This window comes from Cervus canadensis, chromosome 2, assembly GCF_019320065.1.
Source record: "Cervus canadensis isolate Bull #8, Minnesota chromosome 2, ASM1932006v1, whole genome shotgun sequence".
NCBI lineage: Eukaryota > Metazoa > Chordata > Mammalia > Artiodactyla > Cervidae > Cervus > Cervus canadensis.
The window spans coordinates 34,413,569-34,428,072 of record NC_057387.1 but is presented as its reverse complement, the minus strand read 5'-3'; the positions used below and the strand labels follow the sequence as shown (position 1 = coordinate 34,428,072).

The following is a 14,504-nucleotide window of genomic DNA, read 5'->3' as shown; positions in this document are numbered from 1 at the left end:
GAAAAGTTCTTAGAGATGGGAATACCAGACCACCTTATCCATCTCCTGAGAAACCTGTATGCAAGTCAAGAAGCAACAGTTAGAACTGGACATGTAACAATGTACTGGTTCAAAATTGGGAAAGGAGTACGTCAAAGCTGTATATTGTCACCCTGCTTATTTAACTTATATGTAGAGCACATCACACGAAATCTTGGGCTGCATGAATCACAAGCCAGAATCAAGATTGCTGGGAGAAAGATCAATAACTTCAGATATATAGACGCTACCACTCTAACGGCAGAAAGTGAAGAGGAGCTGAAGAGCTTCCTGATGAGAGTGAGAGAAGAGAGTGAAAAAACTGGCTTAACACTCAACATTCAAAAAACAAAGACCATGGCATCCGGTCCCATCATAGCAAATAGACGGAGAAAAAGTATAGTTAAAGCTATGGTTTTTCCAGTAGTCAGGTATGGATGTGAGAGTTGGACCATGAAGAAGGCTGAAAATTGAAGAATTGATGCTTTTGCATCGTGGTGCTGGAGAAGACTTTTGAGAGTCCCTTGGACTGCAAGCAGATCAAAACAGTCCATCCTAAAGGAAATTAACCCTAAATGTTCATTAGAAGGACTGATGATAGAGCTGAAGCTCCAATATTCTGGCCACCTGATACAAAGAGCCAACTCATTGGAAAAGACCCTGATGCTGGGAAAGACTGAGGGCAGGAGGAGAAGGTGGCTACAGAGAATGATGTGGTTGGATAGCATCACCGATTCAATGGACATGTATTTGAGCAAACTCTGGGAGATAGTGAAGGACAGGGAAGCCTGGTGTGCTATAGTCCATGGGGTTTTAAAAGTCAGACATGACTTAGCAACTACACAACAACAATCCTTTCTAGGCTAAGTTTTTGTTTCAGACAATGGAATTATACTTTTTTCCCCCTTCAACTTCATGAAACCTATTCTTCTAAAATACAATATGCATATTTGCCCATGTCCCATTCCACTTTTGGCTATTATAAACTGGATTTACAGCCAAGTACTTGCACTTGTGTTCACATGCACCACTCTCTGATAAAGATATGGAAAAGGTCAGCAATATATAAATTCATTATGGTGTTCTGTTACATGTGAAAACACCTTTAGCCAGGACAAATGGAAATGGAATGTAGTTTACTACTCCCACGTTTAAGGCGTCCTTGAGCTAAAGGTATGGTATTTCAACTCAGCGACATAAACATTTTTAATACTTACCAGGGTTGGCAAGAATAATCTACTGGTTTGGGCACCTAGGATATAAAAAGGCAAAAAATAGATTAATATTACTTAAGGGAAGCTTTTAGAAATCAATCATTAATTCAGTTCAGCTAACTCAGCTCTATAAAAGCCTAAATAGTATGGTCCTAGAACTATCATTGGCAATATTATACAGTGCGAATCGTAGTATATTTCAGATAAGTAGAAAATAATTCATTTCACTTTAATTCTTTCATTCATTTTATTGCCACTTTACCTCTCAAGAAAGAGATAACAAAAAAAAAATGAATTGGAATCTTTTGGTATTAATTTTCAAGGCAGTTCAATCTTTTCATAGAAAATTAAAATGAAAATGTTAGGAAAACCTAATAGCACTCTGCTTTCCCAAGACATTGGAAAAACAGGCAAAATAAACAATATACACTAGATATAGACTGTTATTTTGTAACATAAATTTTAAACTCTGGTTTAGAAGTCTACCAACTGGAAGACCTTTATTTTTATGAAATGTCATGGGAAATATTCATTTTTACCTTTTTTCCTATGGAGCTTTGCAAAAGAGAAAAACTACATTTTCTAAGCAAATAAAAAGAAAACTTCCAGTTGCTAACCACAAGTAGAAAATGAGCAAAGTCAAAGAAGGCACACTAATATTCATAAAATAACAAATATAAGCATACTACTTAATCTTTATGAATCACCTGACTCTTTGATGTATGTATTCTATAGTATTTACATTGAGCCTATTTACATTAGGTGATTAAAAATACTATTACTCTCATTTGTAACTGAAGTATGGTCAATATGAATATATCTATAGCTATGTCCATTTTCATAATGGGCTATTACTATTTTGATCTTCCAGGTTAAGAGTTATAATTTAAAAACTATCCTTCTGGTCATAACATCTCTAAAGTTATCAATATTTAAATATGTTATCCTATGGATTACATCTTAAGCTTCATCACCACAAAAGATCCTGATATACAGCAAACAATATTGAAAGTAAACGACACCATTCAAATTCTGTAAATATTTTCTTATATGATTTTATTTTCACAAATAGAAATCAATCTTACTTTCTGTTTTGATAAGATATAGATGGCCTCTAAAATCTGATGGGGAAAAAATTTTTTTCTCCTCCTTCCCTCTACCTCTTTGTATTCTTTAAATGTTTGTTTCTTCCTAAAGCAATCTCTCTCTCTGGGAACAACAACAAAGAGAGAGAAAGAGGAGGGAGGAAGGAGGTAAATAGCTTCAACATATTTTGGTTGTGGATTTTCTTGGCTGGGAAAGATCCATAAAAGTTAAGGGTAACATAAAATTCTAAAGCAGAATGGGTATCTGATGTTCTTCAATCCTGATGTGTCCTTCTGGATCTTATTCTTTCTACAGTGAGTACATTCTGATGTCTGATGAGCCAGCTATGTGTTTCTCAGCTATGATCCCCATCATCAGAGTAGGATCCTGTCCTTTTTCATCTCACATGAGCCCTCCCCCTTTCTTTCATGTGTACTTTGGGTCTTTGGGTGAATACCTCACATATAATGCTATAAATAATTTTCTTGAATAGTTTTTCCCCAATGCCTTTTTCTGCCTTCATCATAGGCTGTTTCCATTGTTAAACTTCTGCTACAGATATAGAATTTTTTAAAAGTTTTGTTAGGAATACTGCATGCATGTGAAATTATATATAAGCTACACAATTCTTCCTAAGTACATCTTATAAAAGCTAGATGAGACAGAAGTGAACTTAATGTGTTTGTTAGGCTAGAGATGTCATTATTTCATCCTTATTGAAGAAAAACAGTTTTCTAGATAGATTAGATTTCTAATTTTCTTCAAAACTTTGAACATATTATTCTTACTGTTTCAAATATCAAAATCTCACTGTATAAAATTTCCATTTGTTTCTTTTTTATAGTTCCTGTTTGCTGAGGCTTCCTGTCCATTCATTATAACCATATAGTTAACCCTTGGACAGAATGAGTTTAAACTGCAGGGCTCCACTTATTTGTGCATTTCTTCCAGTAGTAAATACTACCATACTACACGATTTGCATTTGGTTGAATCTGTGAAGGCAGAACCACAGATATGGAGGAATTGTAGATATAGAGGGCTGACTATATGTTATAGATGGATTTTCCACTGCTTGGAGGGTCAGGGCCCTAACCTCTGCATGTTTCTAGAGCCAACTCTATTTCCCTTCTTGTCTTTGAGTACAATTGTAATAGTTATTTAAAAAATCCTTTCCTGCAGGTTCCATCATTTGGGACACCTGAGGGTTGTTATCCTTTAATTGCCTTTTCTGCTGAGTGTGGTTCATATTTTCCTGTTTGTTTGTGTACTCATTATTTAGTATCTTGGACAGTTTTAAGGATAATGTTGTAGAGGCTCTGAATTCAGTTATGCTCTTACAAGGAGTGTGATTTTTCTTAAAGTAGGCAGTTAATTTGAACCCCAGCTGCAACCTCTGTCTTTCCTATCCTAAGATTGCCTATCTCCCTTTCCAGCTTGTGTTTACTTCACACTCTACATTCTGCCACTTTAAACCAGTAATACTGTGAGGTTTCTATCGTATCTGAATTTTAACCACACTGCATGGTGCATATATACAGACACACACACACACACACAGATACATGTATGAGACTACAGAGTTTGAGGTTATTTTCTGTGGGAGGATTGATCCAATAGGAGCTACCTGACAATAGCTAGAACCGGAAGCTCTTACTGTTACGTGTTCTGTCTAATCATCAACCCTTTATAGTTTTATCTCAGGTTGGTTTTAATATTTTCACTTTGTCTTTGATGTTCTTAAGTTTCACTAAAATGTATCTAGGTATTCATTAACTTTAATATACACTTCTTGACTATTAAGATTAGTTTTATCATAAACTCTGGAAAATTCTCAGCCATCATTTGATCATTGCTTTCCCACAATTATCTATATTCTTTCAATAAGATGCATTTGAACTTTATCACTCCATTATCTTACATTCTCCATATCTTAATCTTTCTGGATTGTTCACTGAGAAATTTCTTCAGATTTTTCTTCTAATTTTCTACCCAGCTGAGTCTAATAAATTTTGTAATATTTCCATTAAGGTTCTCATTTCAGTTACTGTACTTGATTCTTTTGAAGTATGCCCAAAAATTAAATATCCTCTCAGACTTTTATTCCCCCTTTAATTTCTTCAACCATATTAAATATACAGTTTTGAACTTAGTATCTGATAATTCAATTATCTGCTATCCTTGTGAATATAATTCTGCATGTTATTGTTTTCTTGACTTTTCCTTAAGGTGGGTTTATTTCCTTATAAATGTAATGATTCCAAATTGTGAATTTATAATCCTTGTAACTTTATCTGTAGAAATTCTTTGAGGTACCAATCTAGAGAGATGGGTACTTGCATTGAGAATACAAATCAATGTGGAATCATCTTACGTTTACTCAAAATTTTTATTTTCTATTTGAGTATTGTTGATTAACAGTGTTGTGCTAGTTTCATGTACAGCAAAGTGATTCAGTTACACATATACACGCATCTATTCTTTCTAAAGTTCTCTTCCCATTTAGATTGTTATGAGTATTGAGCAGAGTTCCCTGTGCTACACAGTAAAATCCTGTTGCTCATTTATTTTAAAAGTAACAGTGTGTATATATCGATCCCAAATTCCCAATTATGCCTCCCCATCCCTCCCTTGCCCCTGGTAAACTTAAGTTTGTTTTCTAATTCTGTGAGTCTGTTTCTGTTTTGTAACTAAATTGGTTTTTTTTTTTTCCCTTAGAGTCTACATATAAGCGGTATCATTGATATTTGTCTTTCTCTGTCTTAGTATGATAATCTTTAGGTTGATCCATGTTGTTGTAAATAGCATTATTACATTCTTTTTAATGACTAAGCAATATTCCATTGCATATATGGGCCACATCTTCTTTATCCATTCCTCTGTCAGTGGACAGTTCGGTTGCTTCCATGTTCTGGCTCTTGCAAACAGTGCTGCAATGAACACTGGGATGCATGTATCTTTTTGAACCATGGTTTTCTCTGGATATATGCCCAGGAGTGGGATTGCTTCGTATGGTAACTCTATTTTTATTTTTTTTTTTTTTAAGGAATCTCCATACTGTTTTCCATAGTGGCTGCAACAATACCAATAGTGTAGGAGGGTTCCCTTTTCTCTACACCCTCTCCAGCATTTATTATTTGTAGACTTTGATGGTGGCCATTCTTACTGGTGTGAGGTGATATCTCATTGTATGACAGTTTTGATTTGCATTCCTCTTAATAATTAGTAATGTTGAGCATCTTTGATTTGTATTTCTCTAATAGTGATGCTGTGTCTTTGGGCCATCTATATGTCTTCTTTGCAGAAATGACTACTTAGATTTTCTGCTTATTGACAGATTGGGTTGTCATTTGATATTGAGCTGCATGAACTATTTGTAAATTTTGGAGATTAATCCTTTGTCAGTCAAATATTTGCAAACATTTTCTCCCATCCTGTGGGTTGTCTTCTCATTTTTTTTTTTTTTTTAAGATTTCCTTTGCTGTGCAGATGCTTTTGAGTTTAATTAGGTTCCATTTGCTTATTTTTGTTTCTATTTCCATTACTCTAAGAGGATCAAAAAAGTTACTGCTGTGATTTGTGCTAAGGAGTATTCTTCCTATGTTTTCCACTAAGAGTTTTATTCAGTCTTACATTTGAGTTTTAACCCATTTTAATTTATTTTTATGTATAGTTTAGAGAATATTCTAATTTCATTCTTCTACATGTAGCTTTCCAGTTTTCCCAGCACCACTTATTGAAGAGACTTTCTCCTCACCACTGAATATTCTGGTCTCCTTTGTCATAGAATAGGTGACCAGAGCTGAGTAAAGTTATCTCTGGACTTTATGTCCTGTTACAGTAATCTATAATTTTGTTTTTGTGCTTGTACCAATCTGTTCTGATTTCTGTAGCTTTATAGTAAATAGTCTGAAGTCAGGGAGCCTGATTCCTCTGACTTTTTCTTTATCAAGATTGCTTTAGCTATTCAGGGTTTTTTGTGTTTTCACACAAATTAAATTTTTTTTGTCCTACTTATATGAAAAATGCCATTGGTAATTTGATAGGGATTGCACTGAATCTGTAGATTGCCTTGAGTAGTATATAGTAATTTTGACAATATTGATTATTTCAGTCTAAGAACATGGTATATCCTTCCATCTGTTTGTGTCATCTTTGATTTCTTTCATCAGGTCTTATAATTTTTGGAGTATAGGTTTTTGCCTCCTTAGATATGTTTCTTCCAAAGTATTTTATTCTTTTTGATGCAATGGTAAATGGAACTGTTTCTTTAATTTCTCTTTCTATTCTTTTGTTATTAGTGTATAGAAATGCAATAGATTTCTGTGTATTAGTTTTGTATCCTTCAACTTTACCAAATTCACTGATGAACTCAAGAAGTCTTCTTGTAGCATCATTAGCATTTTCTACATACAATATCATGTCATCTGCAAATAGTGACAATTTTATTTCTTCTTTCCCAATTTGGACTCCTTTTATTTCTTTTTCTTTTCTGACTGCTGTGGCTAGGACTTCCAAAACTGTGTTGAATAAAAGTGGCAAAAATGGATATCCTTGCCTTACTCCTGATCTTGGAGGAAAGGCTTTCGGTTTTTCCCCACTGAGTGATGCTAGCTGCAGGTTTTTCATATATGGCCTTTATTATGTTGAGATATGTTCCATCAATGACCACTTTCTGGAAAGTTTTTATCATAAACAGGTGTTGACTTTTTCAAAGGGTTTTTCTGCATCTATTGAGATGATCATATGGTTTTTATTCAATTTGTTGATGTTGTGCATCACACTGATTTGTGCATATTGAAAAATCCTTGCATTCCTTGGATTAATCCCACTTGATCATGCTATATGATCCTTCTAATGTATTATTGGAGTCAGTTTGCTAGTATTTTGTTGAGGAATTTTATGTCTGTGTTCATCAGTGGCATTGCCTCTTTTTGCAGCATTTTTGTCTAACTTTATCAGGGTGATGGTGGCTTCACAGAATGAATTTGGGAGTATTCCTCCCTCTGCAATTTTTGGAAGGGTTTCAGAAGGATAGGTATTAATTCTTCTCTAAATGTTTGATAGGATTTGCCTGTGAAGCCATCTGTTCCTGGCCTTTTGTTTACTGGGAGTTTTGTTTTTGTTTTTTAAATCACAGTTTCAATTTCAGTACTTGTGATTTGTCTGTTCATATTTTTTCTTTCTTCCTGGTTCAGTCTGAGGAGATTGTACCTTTAAGGATTTGTCCATTTCTTCTTGGTTGTCCATTTTGTTGGCATATCGTTGCTGGTCTTTTTGCTGTCATTTATGATCCTTTGTATTTCTGTGCTGTCGTAACTTCTTCTTTTACATTTTTTTACATTTTTAATTTTATTGATTTGAGCCCTTCCCCATTTTTCTTGCTGAGTCTGGCTAGAGGTTTATTAATTTTGTTTATCTTTCTAAAGAGCAAGGTTTTAGTTTCATTGATCCTTTCTATTGTTTCTTCATCTCTCTTTCTTTCTTTCTACTCTGATATTTATGATTTTTTTCCTTCTAAAAGGAAACTTAGAGTTTTGTTTTTTCTTCTTTTCCTAGATGCTCTAGGTGTAAGATGAGGTTGTTTGAGAATTTTCTTGTTTCCTGAAGTAAGATTGTATTGCTATAAACTTTTGTATTAGGACTACTTTTGCTTTATCCCATATATTTTGAACATCATGCTTTCATTTTTGTTTGTCACTGGATATTTTATTTCCTCTTTAATTTCTTCAGAGATCCAATGGTTGTTTACCAGCATATTGTTTAGTTTCCAAGTGTTGTGTTTTTTACAGTTTTTTTCACCTCGTAATTTATTCCTTATCTCATACTGCTGGGATCAGAAAAGATGCTTGATATGATTTCAATTTTCTTAAACTTACCTAGGCTCTCCTTGTGGCCCAGCATGTTATCAATATGGAAAATGTTCCGTGTGCACTTGAGAAGAATGTATATCCTAATGCTTTTAGATGGAATGCTCTATAAATGTCAATTAAATCCCTTGGTTGAATGTGTCATTTAAGCCTTGTGCTTCCTTATTGATTTTCTGTCTGGATGATCTGTCCATTGATGCAAGTGGGGTGTGAAGTCCCCCACTATTAATCTGTTACTGTTGGTGTCTCCTTTTATGGCTGCTAGTATTTGCCTCATATAGTGACATCCTCCTATCCTGGGTGCATGTATATTTACAATTGTTATATCTTCTTGGATTGATCCTTGATCATTGTGTCCTTCTTTGCTATTGTAATAATCTTTATTTTAAAGCCTTATTTTGTTTGATATGAGTATAGCTACTCCAGTTTTCTTTTGATTCCCATTTGCATGGAATAAATATTTCCATCACCTTAATTTCAGTCTGTATGTGTCCCTATCTGAAGTGAGTCTTTTGAAGACAGCATGTATATGGGTTTTGTTTTTGTATCCATTCAGCCAGTCTACATCTTTTGGTTGTAATATTTAATCCATTTATGTTTAAATGTAATTATCAATAAATATGTATGTTCTACTGTTTCTAGCTTAGAATTATTTAGGTCACAAAGGTAGTATGACTTCCAACCCCATACATGTGTGTCTTTGGATCTAAAGTTAAGAATTCTTAGAGGACAGTATGGTACTGGCACAAAAACAGAAATACAGACCAATAAAACAAGAGAGAAAGCCCAGAGATAAATTCATGCACCTTTGGGCACCTTGTCTTTGACAAAGGAGGCAAGAATATATAATGGAGAAAAGATAGCCTCTTCAATAAGTGGTGATGGGAAAACTGCACAGCTACATGTAAAAGAATGAAATTAGAACATTTCCTAACATGATACACAAAGATAAACTCAAAATGGATTAAAGACCTAAATATAAAAATTCTTAGGGGAGAGAAAAAAATTTTTTTCCTTTCCAACCAAATGCTTGCTTTTTCTTTCTAATCAAGGCCCAAGCAAAGATAGGCATATCATCTTCTATAAGATAGTTTTCTTCTCATTCACCCACTGAAGGCTCTGGAATTCATAGAGATACCCAAGTCTACATTGTGCTATAGCTCCAGGCTTTGTCTTCAAGTATCATACTGGCAGAAATAATAAAACTGTCTCTTTTATGTTCTTCCTGTGTTTTCCCTCCTTCTAAATATTTACCTTAATTTAACCTACAACCAACAAAAGAATCTATAATTTCATTAAGTAAAGCAGTAAAATTTTAATAGCTATTAATTTTAGGCTATAAAAACAATTATATTTAGTTGGTAATCTGACTCATAATTATGTGTTCCTATAACTCTTTATCAGCTTAAAATCCTAAGCATATTTCTTTTTCCAGTAACCAGTTCACCAAATACCATTCACTATGATCCTACAAGCTGATTCAATTAGTATCTACCATTGATAACTGCCTACATTTAGTTAGGGCCTTTTGTTTGATTTTTCACTCCTTTGCTCATTCATACAACAAAAAATATGTTAAATACCTACTCTGTGCTAGACTATCCCTAAAATAAAACTTCAAATGCTCATTCTGTGCTATATTCAAGGAGCTGTGAAAAGAAAACAGTAAGTATGTGGGACATGAAATGCTCAATAGTTTTGATTTGATGTCTTTGCTGTGCTTTAGCTGCTCAGTTGTGTCCGACTCTTTGCAACCCCATGGGCTGTAGCCCATCAGGGCTCTGTCCATGGGGATTCTCCTGGCAAGAATAATGGAGTGGGTTGCCCTGCCCTCTTCCAGGGGATCGTCCCAACCCAGGGATCAAACCGAGGTCTCCCACATTGCGGATGTATTCTTTACTATCTGAGCCACCAGGGAAGCCCAAGAATACTGGAGTAGGTAGCCTATCCCTTCTCCAGGGGAACTTCCTGACCCAGGAATCAAACCAGGGTCTCCTGCATTGCAGGCGAATTCTTTACCAGCTGAGCTACCAGGGAAACCCAGTTGATATCTTTAGGTTTCCAAATCTTAATTTTCAACCACATGCCTACATATAAATATCACTTCTTTAAGTATAGGAAGCCTTAATAATGTTCATATAAATGACAGAAAACTGGCTAAATGATCATTTTTGCTTATCTAATTAAATGAATGGTATCAAGCTTCAACAATTTTTTCAAGATATAACAGGCTAAATAATATATGAAATTGGATCATAGAACCAACAGAAATAGCAAGAGCTTTTTTTATATTCATTTTGCTTTTGAAATTTAATTAATCTTGAATGAGTGGAGTAAATTATTCTTCAGATTACATCTGAGGTCAAGGATGGCAGACATTCCCATTATTAATTAATATTAAAAAGAATGTTCAGTTTAGAAATCTCAGAAGGACCAAAATTTGGCAAGCAAGATAGTTCAAGATTTTTATTCCCTCCAAACCATTAACTGCATTATATTAGTATGAGGGAAAAAATTTCATTTACTTACAGTTAAGAACTTAAAGTTTCATATAAAAATCTACTCTAAACATCAGATTAAATTATGATAATTAAATATTATGCTAAACAGAAATTTATAAATTTCATGAAGCATTAGGGAGTACATTTTATGTGATATTCATCCATAATAATATTTGAGTAAATATTCACTCTTCTTGTATTTGCCCAATGTGTTTGATGTTTTCAGAAAATATCATTATGACACTAAATAAACAGTTATGACAAACTAAAGCACAGAAAAATGTATAATAGTAAGATATTTGACTGGAGAATCTGTGGACTTTCATGCTGTCTAGCATGCTTTCAAACACACTAGTTGAAGTGCAATATCTCTGTAACTCAAAGTGACTAGAAATAGATCAGATCCTCACCTTGGCTTCCCTGATAGCTCAGTTGGTAAAGAGTCCACCTGCAATGCAGGAGACCCTGGTTCAATTCCTGGGTTGGGAAGATCCCCTGGAGAAGGGATAGGCTACCCACTCCAGTATTCTTGGGCTCCCCTTGTGGCTCAGCTGGTAAAAATATGGGAGACCTGGATTTGATCCCTGGGTTGGGAAGATCCTCTAGAGAAGGGAACGGTTACTCACTCCAGTATTCTGGCCTGAAGAATTCCATGGACTATGTAGTCCATGGGGGTCACAAAGAGTTGGACACAACTGAGCAACTTTCAGTTTTAATCCTTACCTCAGAGGGAAAAGGGAAATTAGTACAATATATCTGATAGGTAGCTTTAGTTTATTCCTTCTAAAACCTGGTAAAATTTTTAATTTTGTAAAAAAAAGAAAAAAAAGTAAAAATTTCCTCTTGCATATATTCTCTTAACATTTAAAAATGTTTTCTGATAATGGAGTCATGATTTTGGTATGTAATATTATTAATAAGAAAATATAAGTTAATGGCGGACCAGACCAAACTCCTTTGTACATTCTTGCATAATTAGCTACAGCATCAAAAAATAAAGTAGAAAGAAATAAAATACTCATACTTACACATGGGCAAGGCTTGACAGCATCACTCGGAAAAAATCCAACCTCTCCAGATGTTAAATTTCTACCCTAAATTAGAAAAAAAATGCCACTGTTGAGAACAAATTTACCATAATGATAATCCCGTAATGGTAGATACATGATGCTATTGGTCAGAATCCTCAGAATTACTTTCACATTGTATGCAATCCTAGCATTAACTTACTATAGCTCAGAAAGGGAAACATAAGCAGAAAGGTTTTAAAATTGTTAAACCTAATAACCTAACTCTACACCTAAAGCAACTTGAAAAGAAATGAAGCACCCCAGGGTTAGTAGAAGGAAAGAAATCATAAACATTAGGGCAGAAATAAATGCAAAAGAACACAAAGTAGACCATAGCCAAAATCAACAAAGCTAAAAGCTGGTTCTTTGAGAAGATAGATAAAACAGACAAACCATTAGCCAGACTCATCAAGAAACAAAGGGAGAAGAACCAAATCAACAAAATTAGAAATGAAACTGGAGAAATCACGACAGACAATACAGAAATACAAAGGATCATAAGAGACTACTATCAACAACTATATGCCAATAAAATGGACAACTTGGAAGAAATGGACAAATTCTTAGAAAAGTATAACTTTCCAAAACTGAACCAGGAAGAAACAGAAAATCTTAACAGACCCATCACAACCACAGAAATCGAAACTGTAATCAGAAATCTTCCAGCAAACAAAAGCCCAGGACCAGACAGCTTCACAGCTGAATTCTACCAAAAACTTAAAGAGATAACACCTATCCTACTTAAAGTCTTCCAGAAAATTGCAGAGGAGGGTAAACTTCCAACCTCATTCTATGAGGCCACCATCACCCTAATACCAAAACCAGACAAAGATGCCACACACACAAAAAGAAAAACTACAGGCCAATGTCACTGATGAACATGGATGCAAAAATCCTTAACAAAATTCTAGCAAACAGAATCCAACAACATATTAAAAAGATCATACATCATGACCAAGTGGGCTTTATCCCAGGGATGCAAGGATTCTTCAATATCCACAAATCAATCAATGTAATATACCACATTAACAAATTGAAAAATAAAAACCATATGATTATCTCAATAGATGCAGAGAAAGTCTTTGACAAAATTCAACATCCATTTATGATAAAAACCCTCCAAAAAGCAGACATAGAAAGAACATAGCTCAACATAATAAAAGCCATATATGATAAACCCACAGGAAGCATTATCCTCCATGGTGAAAAATTGAAAGCATTTTCCCTAAAGTCAGGAACAAGACAAGAATACCCACTCTCACCACTACTATTCAACATAGCTTTGGAAGTTTTAGCCACAGCAATCAGAGAAGAAGAAAATAAAAGGAGTCCAGATTGGAAAAGAAGAAGTAAAATTCTCACTGTTTGCAGATGACATGATCCTCTACATAGAAAACCCTAAGGACTCCACCAGAAAATTACTAGAGGTAATCAATGAATATAGTAAAGTTGCAGGATATAAAATTAACACACAGAAATCCCCTGCATTCCTATACACTAATGAGAAAACAGAAAAAGAAATTAAGGAAACAATTCCATTCACCATTGAAATGAAAAGAATGAAATACTTAGGAATAAATCTACCTAAAGAAACAAAAGACCTATATATAGAAAACTATAAAACACTGATGAAAGAAATCAAAGAGGACACAAATAGATGGAGAAATATACCATGTTCATGGATCAGAAGAATCAATATAGTGAAACTGAGTATACTACCCTAAGCAATCTATAGATTCAGTGCAATTCCTATCAAGCTACCAACGGTATTTTTCAGGGAAGTGGAACAAATAATTTCACAATTTGTATGGAAATACAAAAAACCTCGAATAGCCAAAGCAATCTTGAGAGGAAGAATGGAACTGGAGGACTCAACCTACCTGACTTCAGGCTATACTACAAAGCAACAGTCATCAAGACAGTATGGTACTGGTACAAAGATAGAAACATAGATCAACAGAACAAAATGGAAAGCCCAGAGATAAATCCACGTACCTATGGACACCTTATCTTTGACAAAAGAGGCAAGAATATACAATGGAGAAAAGACAATCTCTTTAACATGTGGTGCTGGGAAAACTGGTCAACCACATGTAAAAGAATGAAACTAGAACACTCTCTAACACCATACACAAAAATAAACTCAAAATGGATTAAAGATCTAAATGTAAGACCAGAAACTATAAAACTCCTAGAGGAAAACATAGGCAAAACACTCTCTGACATAAACACAGCAGGATCCTCTATGACCCACATCCCAGAATAATGGAAATAAAAGCAAAATAAACAAATGGGACCTAATTAAACTGAAAAGCTTTTGCACAACGAAGGAAACTATAAGCCAGGTGAAAAGACAGCCTTCAGAATGGGAGAAAATAATAGAAAATGAAGCAACTGACAAAGAATTAATCTCAAAAATATACAAGCAACTCCTGCAGCTCAATTCCAGAAAAGTAAGCGACCCAATCAAAAAATGGGCCAAAGAACTAAACAGACATTTCTCCAAAGAAGAGATATAGATGGTGAACAAACACATGAAAAGATGCTCAACATCAGTCATTATCAGAGAAATGCAAATCAAAACCACAATGAGGTACCATCTCACACTGATCAGAATGGCTGCTATCCAAATGTCTACAAGCAATAAATGCTGGACAAAAAAAGGGTGCAGAGAAAAGGCAACCCTCTTACACTGTTGGTGGGAATGCAAACTAGTACAGCCACTATGGAGAACAGTGTGGAGATTC

The 14,504-nt window shown here is 34.6% G+C and overlaps 1 protein-coding gene across 1 annotated transcript in view; it reads right to left on the bottom strand.

Annotated features, from left to right (window-relative positions):
* VAV3 (vav guanine nucleotide exchange factor 3) overlaps positions 1-14,504 on the bottom strand; it is a 412,369-nt gene that overhangs the window by 40,492 nt on the left and 357,373 nt on the right. Inside the window, exons 21-22 of the mRNA XM_043460478.1 lie at positions 11,716-11,781; positions 1,236-1,270 (exon numbers count right to left, since the gene is read on the bottom strand). Of these exons, the coding sequence (XP_043316413.1) occupies positions 1,236-1,270; positions 11,716-11,781 (101 nt within the window). The remainder of the gene's footprint in view (positions 1-1,235; positions 1,271-11,715; positions 11,782-14,504) is intronic.